Source organism: Colias eurytheme, chromosome 19 (assembly GCF_061535395.1).
Source record: "Colias eurytheme isolate Ceu_HAF_F1 chromosome 19, ilColEury1 Martin Lab GWU primary, whole genome shotgun sequence".
NCBI lineage: Eukaryota > Metazoa > Arthropoda > Insecta > Lepidoptera > Pieridae > Colias > Colias eurytheme.
The window spans coordinates 2,989,964-3,011,857 of NC_142998.1; the positions used below are offsets into that span (position 1 = coordinate 2,989,964).

The following is a 21,894-nucleotide window of genomic DNA, read 5'->3' on the forward strand; positions in this document are numbered from 1 at the left end:
CTGTCAGTCTGTAGAATGGAACGGATATTTTTGTGACGAATTAGTATTTTTGTAAAGGTAAATAAATATCTACCATGTAATGTGTTTTATTATTATCTAAAAGTGCGCTATAGGTAAGTGAAGTACCTATCTAACTATTACATTTAAATCACATATCGATTTGTTTACTATGTTTTTGGTAGGGACATACTTTTTTAATTAATTTAATAGGTACATAGGTAATTAAAAGTGAGATAATAAGATCTATAGATAGGTTCATAGTCTAAGCTTTTCGAATGAACTATTCTGTCGCTTCATAAAGAAATACTAAATAGTATTCTAAATAGTATTCTGAAATAAATCCTAATTTAAACAGTCAATAACTATGCATTTCTTGTTAACTTTAAATACAGTTAAGTTTGAAGCGATGTGGCAATGTCGGGCCATAATCTAATATAGATTATCGTAATTTGAATATTTTAATAAGAAAGTATTAAACTATGTTCACACTCGCGTGCCTTGATATCGTTAATATCTATCTTATTATGTAATGTCTTTATTTGAAATATGTTTAAATTTTTCGTCTTCGTGTGGAATGTCTGACTGTTATGAATAGTAATTATGTACTTGTAAGACAGTAGTTATTTTATGTCTGTAAAGAAACTAATGATCGAATTTTGATATTAAAACTTTTTCTGTAACGATACATGAAGAAAATGCTACTGAAATTGGAATGATTTTGCCTTTTACAGATTTGCTATATTTGCTTCGCTTGTTTTAACAAGTGTCTAGAAAATTCTAAATTCAGTATAATAAAAATAATAAATATTACTTTTGAACATAAATAAAAATGTTTTATAATTTCCAAATAAATTTCAGACTCGTCGAAATATATCAAAACTTTTACTAATTAATATTGATCATGTTGTAAACGTTATTTATAGTATTATACGATTTGGCACAACTTAAATTTATTATGATTATTCAAATTTAATTTTTACATTTTATTTGTTTATTTTGTGTTACTATCAGTATAATTCTTATTTATAATCTGTGCACAAATAATCGAAATTTCTATAACAAATAAATAAAACTTTATTGGCCGTCATTTTTTCATATAATATAAAGGTATTTATGTGCATAAATTAAAACTTTAACAAGAATTTTTCTTCCATTCATCGATAATTTATAATAAAACGCTGATATAAAATCAATTAACATACGTTAATCGCATCAAAAAAGCTTAATAAAGTCTTATTGTGCTATTTAGCTATCTATAACACACATTTCTTTGGCGCCATTCATGATTTTTCTAATGCAAATACAAATAAAATAGATAACGCAAGTCTCGCTTGTTTTACTTTGGTTCCGTACAATAAATTAAAGAAAGCTCATTGTAATTTCTTCTAATAAAATTCATACAATACAAAGGTAAATAATAGTTTGCAGAAGAATTAAGACGTACCCTAGAACGTTTATAAAAATAATAAAAAACGTATCGAAGCCAACACATCGAATTTAAAATTTATCATACCTACTTATAGAAAAAACAAATCTTCACTTTAATACACTGTTAATAAGTCACGCTCACGACTAAACAAACATTCCTACAAAACATATTTAAAGAGGAACTCCAAAAAGCAAATATATTCATGAGGTACCATCTCATTAAGATTTTCTACCTCTCGTATACCTCCATACAAATGGTCGAATTATCGATATTGGGTAGTCGTGATTTATTCGATTATGTTAATACAATTAAATAACACTTAAGATATAACAAGGCGAGCTAACATGTTCGAACTACTGATTTAAAAAGAATTCCGATCCGCCCACGCTGTTTTCGTAATGTATGTGACACTAGGCTTATTTTTCTAGACTTGAAGTTTATTTTAAAGTAATACTCATAAGAGAATAGTAGTTAAGCTATTTTTATAAATAATAAATACATAAAGCTTTAGCTCTTCTTACTATGCTTTGACCATACGGCCAATTAGGTACTAGTACCTGACGTTTATTGTTAACCCAGCAAAGAGCTTTCATATAGTTATTTACACGCCTTTGTACTTAATTATAAATAATAAAAACAACAAAGCATATATAAACACTCAAATCGTCTTTTCGCATAAATAAATTTTAAATTGGTATAAGATAATTAAATAAAAATCATACCTATGTAATTTATTATTTTATTGGAATTTTTGCCACACAATCTCTACATGTATCTTATAATTGGAGTATTTGTAACTTGAATAATCACTGTAATAACAGCCATAAGCTACTTCTATGAATAAATAAATTGATAATTACCAGTTTTTTTTAAGCATTATTCACTATTCTATCAGATTAATCATATGAAACCTTTGTCCAGCTCATAACGATTTCTGATATTTTAATATGTTTATATTAGCTTCATCCGAAGTTTTTATTCAGACAATTTCATGAGTTTAATTTATTAGAGTGTGTGTTTATATCCTTTAATTATTCGATAATAGCTCTCTGTTCGTGGCTTCGACTTTGTCTTAAACATAATAAAATTTTATACTTTAACCTTCCTGTTGATAAAAACTGCATCAAAATCCGTTGTGTAGTTTTACAGATCTAATCATACATACAGACAGACGCGGGAAGCGACTTTGTTTCATACCTTGTAGTAATGACAAAGTACAATTCCCCGGAACATAGTTATTTACAGCCTTATTCCTTCCAGGTTGCAAGTCCTTCTTCAAGCGGTCTGTCAGGCGGAACCTGACGTACTCCTGTAGGGGCAATAGGAACTGCCCCATCGACCAGCACCATAGGAATCAGTGCCAGTACTGCAGATTGAGAAAATGCCTCAAGATGGGCATGAGGAGAGAAGGTAGGTGGATCTGTGTGGGCTTTTGATATAGTAGTTAGTATGTAGTAGTGAATACTCGTAGTATGTTTGAAAATTGTGATGATTATTTGATACCATTGCAATTGGAGTGACTGCCTTACCACCTATTTATTATAAAAGATACTATATTTCTGAATATACTTAAATAATAACATTGACATAGCAATAATAATTAAGATTTAAGATATTTAAAGGTAAGGCAGTAAGTCACGAAATGCCTATGTAGGTAGCTATATTTTGTTGATTAAGTAGTAACTTCAACATCAACAATTACTATGATAGGTTAAGAATTTATTTAATTAATGAGTGCTTAGTTGAGTTAATTTACTGCTAATAACTTTATTAAAAGCGAGGAAAATAGCTTTAACTTCAAGTATGTATTATGCCAAAACTATCAAATCTATAGTACCCCCCTCAAATATAACCTAACAAATATTACCCATAAGCCATTAACACGCTAAAAATTACCCCATTGTTACAACAGAAAAAAAACTAACATATTTCACTAAAGGACATTTAAAACATGTGTTTATTAAACATTTTCTCTTTGTCCGCCGGTACATAACGTTACTATGTAAGTACTATGTAATAAGTTATAATATTACGACCTCGGAATATGCAAACTAATTGCATCTTGAAATTTTAACTGTCCAACACAATATTTATTGCGCACTGAATAATTTTAATATACTTTATAAACAAGGAGTTAAATGTATTATTAGTGTTTTGTATAAATATGATCCTTGCGTATTTCTTAACTATATATTTTAAACCAGTTCTGTGACAATCCATAACGTGACATTAGTGTTAACCTTTAAAATCTCATGGTTTTTACTTTCGCGACTATAATGCTCTAGTTTTCCATAATCACCTGTTTATATAGTCTAGTTATTCATATACCTATTTGTATGACAATCTCCTTTTGCTGGTATACAAAATTGTTCCCACAAACATGTGGAAATTTTACGTACGTAGTCCATTATTAATTAAATCATAAGCATCAACCATCTCAATGTCAGTGAGTACTTACGCGCATCACAAAAATTCCATTGCTTTTTATGACGATCAATTTAAAACTTATTAAATTAGATGCCTTCGAACAAAAAGCCTAAGCACTTGATTGTCGCAAGTGTAATTAGTGAAATCATTAATCTTACTAGTTATTAGTTGGACAACTGGCCAAGGGCACTATCCACGTTCAGATTGTGTTTAAGAGATTATTCTAGAATTAATATAGATGGTTATTGTTTTAAAGACAGCTCTTGATTAATGATATTAATGATACAGCGTTAGATTGGGAATTGTTTTCTGTGGCTAATTGAATTTCTAAGTGTTTTATTGCTTGGTCGATTAATTTGATGAGATGTGGTCTATCATTTTCATCTATTGGAAGTTAATAAACGTTTTAGAGAATTCTTTGCCTTGTTTAGGTTTAATGGAATCTTACCAAATAACTATAAATCAGTCACAAAAATTAAAAAGTTGTGTCTTTAAAATTGGCTCTCCACAACAGAATTGGCTACACAAAAATATGCATTAAGTAAGAAATTTTCCAGTGAAATTAAGTTTTTCCATGTTATAAAAACGTCGCATATTTTAACCTATCCATTTTCAAAGCTAAATGGCTTGTCTCATAATATTTTACGATCCACCCACTACAAAGCGACGAGCCCACAGAAGGCTTCACTTTGTGACACACATTTATAAAAGGCTGTTACGCTGACATTTTTTATCTTTTTTAACACTGTCGTGTTTATTATATGAAGACAGTTTTTGTTTTATTTCATCAAGCGCTTTCTTAACACGTGGTAAAACTTATCGATGAATTGATGTTAATTTTTTATTTATTATTCGGTTTTTGAATTTCACCACTAAGTAGGTATATAGTGAATAATGCTAAAATAGAGTGCTTGCAGGATTATTCGCCTCTTCTTTGTTTTGAATAATTATTATTGTCTATAAGATTATATATTTTAACCTTTAATGCTAGGAAATTTCGATGAAACGATCGTGTAACAGTAGAGTTTTGCAAGCAATTTCTAAAACATAGGTACACCGCTTTGTCACTATCTTATACTTTGCTATCTGGCAATTAAATCTTTAGATAAGTTATTAACAACTATCCAATTATACCTATAGAGGTAAAGATAGATCTTATATACATATATAAAATTCTCGTGTCACAATGTTAGTCTGCATACTCCTCCGAAACGGGTGGACCGATTCTCATGAAATTTTCTGTGCATATCGGGTAAGTCTGAGAATCGGCCAACATCTATTTTTCATATGTACCACGGGCGAAGCCGGGGCGGACCGCTAGTATTACATAAATGTATCGTGTCTTAAATTTTGTAAGGTTTAATATCATTTAAATAATATTCAAGTATTGCAAAAATAGATGACACACAAACATAATATAGGGCTTCTTAAAGATCAAAAATCTCTTTGCAATAAACACTTTAGAGTTTAGACGGAACGGTATAAAGCTCTCAACATACAATAGAATGGTCATCTCCCAAACAAAATACAATCTGGACATTAGCATGACAATTACGGTTTCTTCATAACACCTCAGCATTAGGTACATTACGACCCTAGATAAGGCCACAGGAAGGTCCGGTCACCCGCTGCTCTTATGAACCCTTGTACACCCCATTAGGATCTCACCTCATACATTGTTCAACAAACGATTTGTTTGATGTCAACAAACAAAAGAAAGGTGCAAACGTTCAACGAGATTAACTATTAATAAAAAATAAAAGAGCGTGCTTCTTTGTCGCCTGATAATCGCCTTATAAGATCTGGTTGAGATTTCTTTGTTGTTTTTTCGATCGGATGCAGTGTGGCGGTTGAAAGCTTTCATTGAATGTTGATAAAACAAGATTTGTTAGTGATATGTTTTCTGTAATTCTAACTTGTTCGCGATTAGATTCGTTATCTGATTTATATCGGGGTGATAATGCGTTTGTTGCGTCTAATAGTATGTACACTTTTTTGATATGGATTTTAATGGAGTCTGTATCAAAGTGATTCAAATGCAGTTTAACAAATTTATCTTTCACAGCGTCTTGTTTTTAATTATCTATCTATATACAACATTTTGAGCCACAATAACGCAGTAGTTTTAACGCATCTAAAAAAAATACATACGTTATAGAAACATACAAAGATTCACATTTATTATGTTTAGTTGGTTAGAAAAATACACAACAAAGATAAAAATAGATGATTAATTAAAATACATTAAAAACCGGTTCATTAAAAGTGCATAAAGTTGGCATACAATAGGCCGCGGGTCCGCCCGTCATTTTAACGGACACCTTTTGTTTAAGGGCATCAATCAAGCACATTGTTTGTAATATCTTAATAACTTTTTGTACTGGACCGGTCATTTAGAAAGATTTTTGCTATCACGGTGCTTGAACGAGGGTACGAGCTGAATTTTAATGTTCATTGATTTTATGGAAATTGTTTCGCAAAAAATTCGTATGTATTATGAATTTATAGACCCTAATTCAAAAGGCTTGCGATCTATGTTAGACGGCGAGTCTTCAATGTTATTATTACCAGCTTTATTATAATTTATAATCCAATTCATAATAACCTCAAATTCCTTCAATCGCAAGATATGCCTTGACACATCAACGGACTCTTTACATTTAATCAATCCTAGCGAAAAATTCATAGTTGTTCAACGGAAATCAAGGACAATGGCCGCCTTTATAAGCCCACAAGACATGTCAAAAACATCACGCATTCTTTACCGTTCCCAGGGGCTGCAAATTATAGCAATGTTTGCGTCTTTCTAAAGTAAAACGTCTTGCATACAACGCACGCCTATTTGTACAAAGGGTACGTCAAAAGGATCGAAGTTGCGCTTTGAGGAGGGTGTCAATTCGCGTCCATAACCAGGTGCGGGCATTGTTGACCAACTGACCGTAAGACTGGACATGTTTGGATTAGACGGCCGAAGCGGCACCGTGAGAATCCAGACTGACCGACGCTTATAGACAATAAAACATTTTTACCACCCGAATATTAATTTAACGACGTAATCGTAGCAACAATCAGAACTTAGAATTACGAGAATACCGCGGGCGGTTTGCCCACTGCGTCACAGAGAGATATTATCGTGCATAATAACTGTGACATGTTCCGTATGACGCTCCAGGCGGAGCGTAATGGTCGAAATTCTGGGAAAACTTCTCTTACTAGCCGACATAAAGATGCAATCGCGTTACGTGCCAACGCGTTCCCACGGATTGAGTTGCAAAAAGTCCCTAGCGCTGGCCGGACATCGGTCAACGTTACCGAAAACATTAATTAAAAGCGAGACAACAAATAGACCGGTTTGTTTCTGCACGGTCAAGGTGCGTGACCCTAAGACCTGCGGATACTTGTCCGTCGTCGCTAATTATATTTCCGCACGTTTTGTCCATTTGCATGTGAATTTGGGGAAGTACAATAGGGTCCTAATCCGATGGTCCGTTCAGAAACCCGATAGGTTCTAGCGTAAACATTAACTCCACGTTGAATGGCACAAAGGTAGATAAATATAGAATTTCACATGATGAAAGGCGATTGTATCGTGTTCTTTATTGCGGTACGCTCGTATAATTACGAAGATTCAATTTAATCACATAGTGTGTTTAATTAAGTTACATACATGTTGCATCAAATTTCAAAAGTTTCCGTGATAATAATGGATTAATAACAGATGTCATTTGTTTGTGTAATGAAGCTTCTTGGTGTAATGACATTACCTTACATTGTTGAAACCATCATTGATATTTTCAACAGTTTCAAATGTTTCTCGTATTAACAGTGCCTTATTATCAAAGGCTATAAAGCTAACGTGGAAATTATTTTTCAAAGGACGGCTCGAATAATATACTTTCTTGCAACATTATACAATGTTAGCGCTAAGAATATTCTAAATAGAAAAATCGAGCAAAGAAAAGCAAAAGGAGATTAGCAATATTTAGGGTCAAACGGATTGTATCATTTTACACAAGAATTACATAATAAAAACTGGCTTTCAACCGATTCATTGTTAAAGGATTTCGCACTGTTTAAACTAGTTCAAAGAACCTTAATTCCTAAAATAGGCCATATATTTAAAACATATTGAACATATATTGAAGAACTTTTATGACTCCAAATCTAATTCGGTCGTAAAGCGAAATGGGCCACAAAGGCGAAGTGTAAAATCATTTGTGGGATTAAAAAAGGAGCTAGCGTGAGATATACCCAACTATCAATCACCACGCTGATTTATATCCTCGGATGATGGATGGACCCCGACTCGCGAGAGCATTTGATAATTAACTTTTAAAAATTTGACGGACGCCTTCATCTTATGGATTAGGAATTCGGATTGATATTGCATTGATTAGTGCAAGTGGTGTATTGAAAACTGGTAAATTGCAGAATATTCTAGTAAAATTATGTTTGACGGTGGACATAAGATTAGGAAACAAGTTTGTTTGTCCTGTTACAGAGTTTGGTTAATATTCTTAGAACCTAAATTGATTTTAGGAACGAGAACATATAATTTCTATGATAAATTACTTTGTTTTCTTGTTAGTGCTGATACATTGGTATCGTTGTCATTACTGAAACATAAATAACATTTTCTCGCGTTCCGGGATTCCTATGAAGGTACCTATTGAAGTGTGAACGGAATTCATCGTACTTCCAAATTCCTACTTTAGTATGTCAAAAACGTAAATTAACTGATAAATGTTGATCAAGGCAAGAGAAATGAGAATTCTAATAAATTATGATTTTAGTTAATGGCAATTCTTTGAAAGGAAGTCAGCCTTTAAAGTTGCTTCTTAAATTTTATCGAAATCTGTGTTTGATAGAGCCAATTTTACCTGGTGAAAATTTAAAAAACTAGTCTGGTTTTAGCCTTATGGCTTTGTCGATTCTACTGATCCTGTAAAACTAATATGTAATCAGTCAGTTCTCCAGTCTTTGGTACTTTTATAGATTGACCATACGCACTCATATCATCCAATTTAACTCAATGAGTAAACCATTCATCACGGCGACGTGCGAGTATATAGCACGTCAAAATACTCACCTCCAGGGGGTTTCCACTTGCCGGGAATCGAAGGTGGTCCCCCGCTGAGCGGTCGGCGTACAGCTAACGAACTATAGTGATTTATTCGACTTAGCTCTTCGGTTCATACGATGGTAATCCTACCATCTTCGAGTGGTAGGATTACCATCGTTTTGGTGGTTCTCTTGGTTTTAGTTGTGGGATATAGGCGTAGTTTTTTTTTTGTAAGTGGGTTAAAAAGCTCTGTTACTATCTACTTCTTTCTTACTAATATTAGCGCATAATATATGTTCTGTTTCCTTTAAATTGATTACTGAATGAATTACAACGCTTTTGAAAGCAGTACCTATTTATTCTCAATGTAGCATATTTTTTAAACACATTACGTTACACACAGCTCGATATGGAACTATACACTCATTATTGCCTGATATAAATCTACAGCATTTGAAACGTCAGATATTTTTTAAATTTTATTATCCACTAGCTTCCGCCCGCGACTCCGTCCGCGCGGAAAAATTAAGATTTATTTATTTCTACGTATTTTTCCGGGATAAAAAGTATCCTATTTTATGTCCAGGATAATAAGGTATAATTATACCAAGTTTCATCGAAATCGAACCGTTAGTTTTTACGTGATGCCTTCACATACAGACAGACAGACAGACAAAAATTTTTTTAATCACATATTTGGGTTTGGTATCGATCCAGTAACACCCCCTGCTATTTATTTTTTCAATATTTTCAATGTACAGAATTGACCCTTCTACAGATTTATTATATGTATAGATAATACCTTCATTTATATCATCGCTCAAAATAATATGTGCATCTTTTCATTTATATAAAATCTTGATGTCCAATACAACGCATGGTCACTCTCATCTCACTTTTGATTGCATTTACGATTATGCGCTTTCATTACTAGCAATTATTACTAATTTCTGGATTGCTTAATTCATTAAGCCGATTAATAATATTATAATTATATTATTTCGTTACCAATTAATATCACCATGGGGCTAATGAGATATCGTTATATCTTGTTAGTGTTGTCTTTTGTTTTAACCTACTGACATAGTGCTTTTATGTTAATATGGGTTTATAACGCATCATGTATATTACTTCTTTGCATATTATTTTTATTACTGCAGTATAACTTTGCTTTGCTGTTGTTTTGAACTCAAAATCCATTCATCACAAATGTAATCAAAACTTTGATTTACGGCTTAGTCTTTCATTAATATGCTTGTTGCAAAGTCCAACGTTATTGAAATGTCTATTGTTTATGTTATATTAAAAGATTGGTATAGAGAACGAGTAATTTTTCATCTCTCCTTCCTATTTGTGGATGAATTGTGACATAAAAACTTTTTATACCATTTAAAAATTTTATAAATATTGTATCGTAAGTCGTAACATTGTTACTCTTCCTCAATCATTGCTAATAAACCGCTAAATTTAATTTCACCATAAATTTAATGCAGCCCTACTTCAATATTACATTAATTCGCAATTAACTGAAATTAGTACTAAAGTGCGTTTCTCTAATGTTCATTTAATGCCACGTCTCCTTACAATTTAACATCCTACGTTTATGATAGTATTTCCTGGCCGGTGAAATTTTCTCAGGCTCCAAGGCATAATCTCGAATAGCCGAGTAATGCACAGTTTGTATGTATATTGGTTACTACGTTAGTAGTCGCAAGAAACCTGTTTCGGTCATGCCCTCTGTACCATCTTAAAATATTTGAGTGCAATGCATTCCCGACGCTAAGCTAGATTTTTTCACAGTGAAACGTGTTAAATGTTATAGGAACACATTAATCTCTTTAGTATTTTCAGACACTTAGATTTAAGGAAATAAGAAGGCCTTAGAAAAGTACGAATCTAAATTTTGGAAAGAAATAACAGCCATTTTTCGTATTCGCCTCGTTGAAATTCAAGATTCGTTTTGCATTTTTAAATCTAGAACTTAATTAGCTTTGCAGATTTGGCCATTTATCAAAATGTCCGCCAATAACATGCATAAATAATTAAATCCTGTTAATTAAAAGATCCGACCGTTGATTTACTTTTATAGATATTGTGATATTGTAAACTTATGAAAGTTTGGAAGACGTTTGGAATTCATCTAGCGTCCGCATCTCTGTATGTCAGTCTGTCCGTCCGTCATTAGACGTGAATCATCGTCGGTATCGTGCAGCAGAATTTCGTGAGGTCACAGTTTACTATAGCGGTTTAGGCGCCCTGCGGTCGTTTATTTGAAAGAGGAGCTCCTATTAGATAATTCTGAAGTGTGAGTAGCGTGGCGAATGTCTTCTCTGTCTGACGCCGACCGTTTCGTGACCCCAGACCTAATCACATATCTGCAAGCGTATTATGATTATCACGAGCCGTATGGTCAGCGAGTATGTACACATTTTTTCGTTTTATTGCACGATTTCGCAGATACGTCTACGCATTGTGGTCTTGAAGTTTAAGGACCTTGTCGACGTTATCTAGGGCGACGTCTATTTTATTTATAATATCATCGTCGACTGTAAAAACTGCCTGCCCGTTACCGGCCGTGACATAAATCTCGAGTGGACGCTTTATAAGTCGATAATTACCAAAGACCTGACGCCAGCGCGGAATGCGTCGCACGCGCTCGATCGCTTCATTATTCACATGTTTAGCATATTTTCTAAGAATTTTATCATCTTCGATAAATTTAATTACGATCTGGTACTGTTTTGATGTCTTCCGTGTCCGGTTTCATAATGCGTTGTGGGCGGTACGGTTTTTAGTTTTTAACTTTCTTTCGAATTGTTTTACCGTTTTGAATTAACAAATCACGCGTCGATTCGTTTATTGTGAAGCGTCGGGTGTCGATTGTTCGATCATTCATCAGCGGTTCGAATTTCTAAAACTTTCTAAGTAAAATACAGATGTACGTCTAATCTACGTGTTGGAGGCGATATGTTAGGCTGTCATGGAGCGAGAATCTCTTAATGATATCGAGACAACCGTTAGATTAACAAAAGGATGGTACCCATTCGGCCGGGCGACACCTAGTCGCGTGCTGGGCTTTGAAAAATTGTAAATATAAATAACGGATTATCAGGTTGTATCGAGAGTTGAGACGTACGAGATATAACGAGGGAATAAATAAACGGCCGGTCTATGAGATTTGACGCACGTAATAAGAGTTGGAAAGATGAGAATATTTACCGGACATTACTTGTGTTGAAATTTTTATATAGCACTTTGAATTGATACTATAATATGATAAATTTCGTAACATAAGTCTATGAGAATAACAACTTGCATAAAATAGGGAATTATGTCGTAAACGTGGAACCCCCGTGTTCTAAGAATAAAATTAAACAAATTGTAGCATTTATTATAATATTATGTCTAATTACTCTTAGAATTTGCATCTAACGATACACACATAAAGAATTCAAGGTATTTATCGTAAATCTATTTTTATGATCGGTTCCATGAACCAAAGCATGCATTTAATTTACAGGAAAATGCAACAATTTATCGCAAATACATAAATTATAACGCTAAAGAAAAATTGCGACATATTGCATCAATATTGATATTCAATTTATTATTATCAGACACTTTAATCTTAATCGATTGGGCTGATTTTTCAATCCTTAGTTAAAACTTATTCGTCGAATAATGTATAAAACTACCATTTTAAAAACATATTCTAATTGCCAGTATTTGACAGTTTACGTGACATTTTAATTTTATCGTGTAATACTTTATTGGACGGATAAGTTTTAAACAAGCATTGAAAAATCGGCCCTTATTTATTGAAATGACCTATTTAACACTTTTTTGACAAGAAGTTTTTCTTTGAGAAGTCTTTGCGAATGTCATAAAATAATATTTTATGTACCTACTCAAACATTATAATTAGAGGAATATAAAATTAGCATTTATATGATTATCCACATCAATTCTGCTGACATAACCATAATACTGTAAATGACAAGGCATAAATCTCTGTCAAAGTAATTAGCTAGGACTTAGGATACAAGGACCTGTATTAAGTATAGATTAAGGTGTTAGGACAATTATTATTATATTATGTCACTTGTAAGGATCAGTCTATGATGATTTATGGGCTATTTTTAAAGGCCGTGAGAAATTTTCCGATGTGTCAGTAACTATGTATTTACTGGATCTGTTTAATGCACTTGTTTTATTGATCGATTTGGACACGATTGCAGTCATAATTAATTTAGAGTTAGTTCTATGAAGTTGGTTTTACTCAAAACGTTTGTCCCTTTATTTAGGATCTCACTTCGTATTGACCTACCGGTTATAAGTTATTCAATTCTGCTCAGTAATTTATAAATGTTGGTCAAACACCATGTACAACAGCTTAAGCTATTGTAAGTCCAATAAATCAATAAACATGTCAAAGCAAAACATATTTTAAACGAGAAAGTATTAGATTTGCATATCAAGCTTTTATTCATAACGTGGTCATATAAAATTTACCCAGCTATGCACTAAAGAATGTGTATTGTCATAAGATTCGGTCCATCAGATCTCAAGAACGACGATTCATGTCAAGATCAGGTTTACCTTCAAGCGAATATAAATTTTATATCAAGCAAATATAATTCAAAGTTCAATGGACACTTCCACAATTTTGTTTTGTTGTAAACGTGTGTGGAATTAAACAATACTTGTATTATAGTTTGATCACGTATATAGGTTAGGCGTGGTAAGACTTTATTTCGCAATTTGAGAGAAATTGCTCATATTCCGTCATAATTTGTACAGTTTTTGAATGAACACTGAGATTTGGCGATTGTTTATGGAAAAATTCGAAATTTACAGTAAATAATGTAAAAAGTTAAAGCATTATTTAGTTATATAAGTATTAATAACAATTACGAAAGTTAATGTAGTAAAATTAAAATAAATTTTGCATCTACTTTCTTAAACCATCTATTAAATCCTAAAAGCTTCTAGACAAGTTTTGACAACAGACATAATAGATTCCGATATGAATCATCCAAAACGAGAAATAAATACTTAAATCGACTTTCATTCAGTCAATCATTTGCTTGTCGATTTTACGACTTCACAGTAGAGATACACCAATAGCTATTTAATGAATAATCAATATTTAACGGAAACATACACAAAAAACCGTTTCGATCCATAAAATCAAACAGAACAGCAGTTAGTATCCAATCAAGGTATATATACCAACATAATTATAATAATAAGCTTTAATTTTCACTTAATCCGATGAAGTATGCGCGGGCGCCGATGTGGAGAAATTCTAAGCGTCCAAATGATATGTAAATTAGATAAGATTCATAACCAATATAACTATAAACTCAATAGCTCGTGACAGCCTTATTGGTACACTGGTAAGCGTAGTTATATGATCTGTAAATGTTGGATTCAATATATACTAATACTAGATTTCCGCCCGCGGCTTCGCCCGCGTTTTCAAAGAGAAAGCCGCATAGTTCCCGTTCCCGTGGGATTTCCGGCATAAAATCTATCCTATGTGTTAATTCAAGTTACCCTCTATATGTGTTCTAAATTTCATTATAATCGGTTCAGTAGTATTTGCGTGAAAGAGTAACAAACACACACATACACATCCATCCTCACACTTCAAACTTTCGGATATATAATATGTATTAGTAGGAGTAGGATTATAAAGCAGTGTTTGGACGGGCTAATTCCAGGAACAACGGGTCCGATTTGTAATTTTAAAAATTATTGCACTGTTAGATAGTCCTGCATTTATCGCGGAAGACTATTATAGACTATCTAGGTTTAATATTATCAATGACTAATAAGAGCGGAGAAAAACCAAGGGGCACGGCTCAATAAAAAATTGATTCAGCTTGATGGGAAATGCAAGCTTGTTGATGCAATATAACTAATTGGTAACTTAACGTAACTATTTCGTTGGCGATTTGAAGTCCTTGAGGGATTATTTAGTTAAAAATTATACTGACTTTTTCAAGTGGTTTAATAACTTGTTTAAAGCACATGTTAAAATTTGACAGAATCTGTTCTTGTACAAAAGATGCGAATTGCCGTTGATTAAACTCAATCTTTATAATATTATTAACTGTTGATGAACAACTTAAAAATTGTATAGATTATTGCAAGATTAAATCTAAACTAAAAGTATAATTAGTCGAACCATAAGCAATCCATCGATTAGATAGTGATGTTCCGATCTATCGACGGATAATAATGACGTGCTATTAGACTAGGTGTCGACGCGGCGTGGGAGACACTGCAGCCTACATTCGAAACCGGATAATCACACCAGCAATTACTCTAATTCAGTCGGAATTACATACTCTTTAATTGAATTGTTGATGTAACACTTCGTGTTCGGATGATTTAACAGTGCGTTATGATTTGAGATTGGCGTTTGCGTGGGAACGTTTGTAAATACGGTTGTGTTTTTGTACTTATTTTTAACGACCGGTTCTTTCAATATTTTGGTATTTCTGAAATCAAGGATTGAATTTAAGATGTTGTATTTACAAATGCTTTTCACTGTTTTTTTTTTATTATTATTTACCGTTGGCTTCATCCACTATTGTCATAAAAAATTAACAACGTTCATGTGAAGTAAATAAAGCAACCACAATTTAACTGAAAAAGCAACTCATGTAAACTGACAGCACATTGTGGCTGTAAGCAGTATTTCCATCGTCGAAAAAAAACTAAATTAAAAAAGTACAGCGCGTGCGCGCGCATTCGCGCCAGCTGCGCCGTGCGCGCCATTCCTTCCCGCGTCGACGAAACGTGCGCGCGCCGCATACCTGACGCACTTGACATTTCGAAGCAATATTTTTTTATTTATTTTTTTCAAAGTATTTTCGTCCAATTCGGAACTAGTACTCAATCAAGCGGCGGTTACCACGACGAATCGTTTCGGATACAAACTTGCTTCACGATTCGATATCACGACTTGCTTTTTGCTCAAATAACTGTCCGTTACAAATAAAATAGAAATAAAACATATTTATCCTTATTGTATTGGACATAAATACATAAACATCTGAACTCAAACCACAACGCATCTCGACGCGATTTCACGAGCTCAAAAAACCTGTAAATCACCCATAAACACATCGTTAGCTTAAATAGTAAGATATCTTTGTCGTTAAAAATATTATCACGATGATTAAGTACTTATCGAAAACAGATTTGGTTGTGAGCGGTAATTTATTTCGTATTTGGTTTCGGGAACTTAATACTATCATCGTGTGTCGATAAAGTAACAACAATATAGTATTAGTATGTACTATGAATGTATCTACATATAAGATTTATCAAGGGCCGGCTAAACGGGATCTCGTAGTTGTGTTCTTTTTTCACGACCTCTTAATAATTATTAATTTATATTTTAAACAAAACGAGAAAACAAAAAGTTATCAACGGTAGATAGAATACGCTCGTTTTTATTTATGTATGGTATACATAGAATATACTTACCAATGAAACTAAGATTGGGAAAATATAACATAGTAAGAATGACTTGCAACAAAAACTGTAAAACCACTATAGGATGAATCGAAAAACGTAAACATTATACAACCAAAGCGATCCGTACATAATCGTTTTAGCACATTAAATTATGATTTGAAATAGTCGATATTTAGCTCACAAAATCGCATTTAAAACGGAAAGTAATACCGAAACAACCTGTTACGGGGTCATAAGGTCAAATATTGCTTCATGACGATTTAAAACGCATTATACTCGGCCATACTTAAATGACCGTAGCAAGTGGACTCATCACGACATTTTGACGCAACTTGTGATTATTTTTTGTTACCAAATTTGGATTATTCGGTGATCTATAAATAATACGCGCGCACTACATACCAAAATCACAGTTGTCAAAAATGTCTCATTTTTCTTAGGCACTTTACAGTAGGAACTATCGAGTTAATCATGTTGAATTTTAGATGTTTCTCGACTGCATAAATTATAATTAACAACTTAATAAAAATAAATAAAACGTGCTCTACCAACTTATAGAATTTGTTGGCGCATTTCATTTGCTTATTATAGCTGTAGTAATTATTGAAAAAACAATGATAAATTATGAAAATAAATTCATAGAAATTTTTTATCAAAAAAGAAGAAAGAAGAACTATCTTCATAAGATTTTATGATTTTAAAGTATAAAATACATATTCAAATTTCCTCGTTCCTATATTCATCATTGTTAGTAATTCCTTTATCGCACTATTATGACATGCCAAAGTACCAAAATATATGAAGCAATATTAATTCTCGCGACTAGCTCCTTCGACAGTTGTTAGTGAAGTCATAAACTGAGCCATTACGACCATAATATAATATCTTGTGCTTACATGCTAATTGCATTCTACTGTTGAATAGCTGTATAACTTGTCTATGTTCTATGTTTTATTTCATTACTTTTCCTGACGTTCGGTGGACAGTTGCGTCACTTTTTTGGCTACTCTTTTACGTAATGTAATTGTTGATGTTGGAATATTTAAATTACCATTGCCAAATTTCTTATACTCGTGCTAAACATTAATGTATTGTTTTCTTTTGTTGCAGCTGTACAAAGAGGCAGAGTTCCCCCGACGCAACCCGCCGGTCTAGCCTTACCGGGTCAATTCGCCCTCTCGAATGGCGACCCAGCGGCTGGGCTTAACAGCCATCCCTACCTCTCCTCCTACATTTCTCTGCTCCTCAGAGCAGAACCTTATCCGACATCACGATACGGCCAATGCGTGCAACCTACCAATGTGATGGGTATAGATAATATTTGCGAGTTAGCCGCAAGGTTACTCTTCTCCGCCGTAGAATGGGCGAGAAACATCCCCTTCTTCCCTGAACTTCAAGTGACGGACCAAGTCGCGTTATTAAGGCTCGTTTGGTCTGAGCTGTTCGTTCTAAACGCGTCCCAGTGTTCGATGCCGCTGCACGTGGCTCCCTTACTCGCCGCCGCCGGTCTCCACGCGTCACCGATGGCGGCCGACCGGGTGGTGGCGTTTATGGACCACATACGAATCTTCCAAGAGCAAGTGGAGAAGCTGAAAGCGCTTCACGTTGACTCGGCGGAGTATTCCTGTCTGAAGGCGATCGTCCTCTTCACGACAGGTAAAATTTTAGACAGTTTATTCGGGGAAGCGAGGTTGTTACTGTACAGAGTGGCGGGTGCCGGGGCGGCAGTAACGAATTATGGCGAACTCGCCTCTCTTGTGAGAACTCATTTAGACGCGTACGCGGAAGCCAGTAGAGTGCCGCAGCCTCCGGCGCCTCCGCCACCGTCAGCAGCTTCCTCTGGGTATTACTCAACATTGGATACATCGCTCGGCGTCAACTCCTCTCTATCGTACGGCAGTTTCTTATCTCCTTCGAGATTACCGCCTAACTATACGAGTAGCCCTCGAGCTCCCGAACCGAGCTCGTCCTTCAAAGTTTGGGACAGCGGGAAGATGTACAAAAGCGATCAGGGGGGTTGACGTCGAGCGACGCATACTTGGGATGCATTTCAGGTGTCGGGTGATGAATGCCTTGTCACTTGGCAATGGGACTACGGTTTTATCGTGTTATAAGTTTGCGATGCGTTGCGTATAATATGATGTAGGAGGCCATTTGTATGGGGATAATAACTCACGCTCCTCGAGCGGGCTGCATGGGGAGACGGCGACTTATTGTTCTCGAATATTCGATTTTGTGATCTGTAAAATTCTAAATTAATAAATACCAAATTACGTTGATTGTTAGACGGTCGTATGACTACCGTTTTAGTTAAGTTATTTATTTCATGTAAATAGACTAATTTATTTATTTATTAAAACACGCGCGAAGTTTTTAAAATCAATTCTCTTTGTTTTATTTGAGTTTCATAAATTCCCTTTTTTCATAGATATAAATTATTAGAATTAAACAATGTTAAAACTATGATATTGAGTTATAAATTGCGACACAAGGCGTGTCTTAGAATAGTTGTAGTAGTTATCTTACCTTCACTTGAATATACAAATGGATACTGGATTTCGGTCCCACGGTGAATGTATGATCTAGGCTAGAATATTAATTTCAGTCCTTTAAACTTTACATAATTTACATACATTTACAATTCTTTGAAGTTAATGAAGTGAATGTAGAAATTGCCTCGACACAACACAATTTATGAGAATCTTTGTGAAATAACATTTCTCAGCGGACACTTATTTATTGTTATTTTATAATTATGTTCAAACACACACACTTTAATTTTCTTGTGTAATATAATTCATGCCTCCTGTTGTACCTAATAAATAAAATTCACTCAATAAATATTACCAATAAAACCAAAAAAATCGCAGCAAATAAAGCTCTTAGCTTGGGACATTCACTATAAAAGGAGCGGTGCATCAGCCAAATAAGCTTGACCCTTGACGCTTCCAATGCTAATACAATTCTATACATCTTGTTCATACAGTGGGGCTCAGGTTATAGTGGTCGGTAACTGCCTAAGCCCTAAGGGTACTATGAATATGCAATAGTAATAAATGTAGTTTTATTCGACTGCTAACTTTCTCCTCGGCTAGCGTACATGGATCGATTACTGTGTTAGGCATTTAACGGGAATTATATGCAGTGAATTTAATAGTACGTTCCTATATCGACATGCATGCGAGTTTGCATAAATATTTGATAAGTTATTGTTAAAGTATAGAAGGTATAAAGACGGTTCTGAATGGTTAAGAATTGTTTTTTTAATGTTGATTTTAATGAAAATTTTCATTAACTATCGGTGGTATGAAACTATTTATTTATCTTTTTATTAGATGATGCTTTGTTATTAATAACAGTGTCAGTCTTATACTATAGCTTTTACAAATATTTTGTTCATTAACACATGTCTATAATACTCCACAAAAAATAATGTTGCTAAACAATTTGTTCTAAAAAAAATGATTGACCACCAATCTTTTAAAATATAATTGAAACTTCAATAATTGAATCTTAACACATTATTGACAACATCAATTACTATTACATTTACACTAAAACAAAAGAGCATCGAAAACACATTTAACCACGTGTCAAAGTTAAAGCTCATTGCGTCAAAGCTTTCAATAGATATCGCTTCGTCACGATCGTTTGATTGTGCCGTATCGGTTTACAATTATAGGTACTTTTTCGTTTGTATGGCGGTACGTTATGGGCTATTACACTGTTTAGGTAAGCGTTGTACCATAAATATGACGAAAATGTAGGAAAACTAAGGAATTCTTATTTTTAGTCAGGCGGATACTTTACTAAATGTGCAGAAAAACTAAAGGAATGAATATTTTTATGAAAGAGTTTTTACCCTTTTTATATCGGGAATAAAGGCAAATTGTCTATGGGCGTGGATAAGAAAATCAATTGTAAACAGCAAAAAATATAACTAAATTATGAACTAACAGTTTTCGAACTTTCTAGCATCCAACATCTGCATGTATCGTATAAAAATCATTGCAATTCCCATATAAAATTAAGGCTCATTCATCCCTCTCCAACCCTGCGCATGGTCACCAGGAGTGAGCGAGACACACACGTCTAACGGTACAAGATCGTGACCATGCCCGCGGTCGCGGTCACGATTCTGAAAAAGTGTCGGGACGCTCTTATACCCCGTACCACGATGTCTTAGCAGTATTACTCCCAGTTTGGAAAAATGACAGCGCTATATAGGTCGTCTAGCGCCATCACTTTTTCACACTGGAAATAATACTGCTATACGACTTCACATGCATTATGTCCGTAATTCTCGATCGTATTTATGATATGCTCTATACAAACCCGCGAATTTTGTTCCGCGACTTTAAAATTAGAAATGAATAAAATGCGCAATACTTTGTTTTGTTTTTATTAACTTCCAAACGACGTTATACGTACGTTACGTTATTTATTAGTTCCACCTGTATGTAAACTTTGTACAATTAGCAGGGATCAATCACAAAAAATTTCTAGTGTGTCTTATTAAAGGGTATTCTTTAACTTTTTAAACTATTTGAAGTATAACTTCTTTATCGGGGTTGGAAAAAAATTTAGTGTAACATTTTTTTTTTCGTTACGCGTGATATTTTTCCGTTACGCGCCATCTTTTTCTTATCCCTAACACGCGTGATTCGACGTTCGACGTATTTCTGTAAAGTTGCATATAGTAAATTATTTGTTGAAAAATAAGGTCATAAAGAAGTTTTACTTCTTACGTGTGTACACTAGTACACGCACACATTTTTTTTTATTTAATAGCGTGAGAGTGTAAATATTTAGGTCCACCTAATCAAACTATCATTGAGATAATATTACTACGTATGGAGGAGACACCACGAACAAAATCTGTGCGCCATTTTTTTGCTCTAACTAAGTTTTAAAAATTATTATTTAGTTAGGTACTTAACGATGAAAGTTATTCCTTTGCACTTTTCCGTATTATTTGTATTATTTGTGCAATATCGTAACACACACGAAGGCATGTTTGATGCGTTTCACTTTAAAACCATTAAAAAATACCGCTCAACATACGTCACATGACGTATGTTGAGTGGAACATAAGTGATGTAGGCGGTGTCGTCTCCTATTAATATTATCTCAATGCAAACTATAGGCTATTTACAAAAAGGAGCACACTCGAATTAAATACATATTCACCATACTATTACAATTGATAGACTAAACTTTTCATCCGCCTATACTCACAATTACGTCCTATTGTGTGTACATTACTTGCAATTTTGTTAAAATTGACAAACAGACAATAAATTTGATCAAAACATAGAATATCTATATTGTATAATAATTTCTAGCACTTTGTATCAAGATTGAGCAATGTCGTTTTATCCCACGCCTTAATTATTATTGTTGTATCTACTATTTAAAACATTGCAGTATGCTTCCATTAAATGTTAAAAACTGTATGTAAGATGGATTTAATCTTTAACAA

General features: G+C 33.7%; 1 protein-coding gene across 2 annotated transcripts in view; it reads left to right on the forward strand.

The window, feature by feature from the left end:
• svp (COUP transcription factor 2) overlaps positions 1-21,894 on the forward strand; it is a 71,214-nt gene that overhangs the window by 16,629 nt on the left and 32,691 nt on the right. Inside the window, exons 2-3 of one of the 2 annotated variants that reach the window (XM_090112858.1) lie at positions 2,690-2,839; positions 17,523-18,068. In XM_090112858.1, the coding sequence (XP_089968984.1) occupies positions 2,690-2,839; positions 17,523-18,068 (696 nt within the window). Of the gene's footprint in view, positions 1-2,689; positions 2,840-17,522; positions 18,627-21,894 lie in introns of those variants that run through there. The other variant, XM_090112857.1, reaches the window with a different exon arrangement.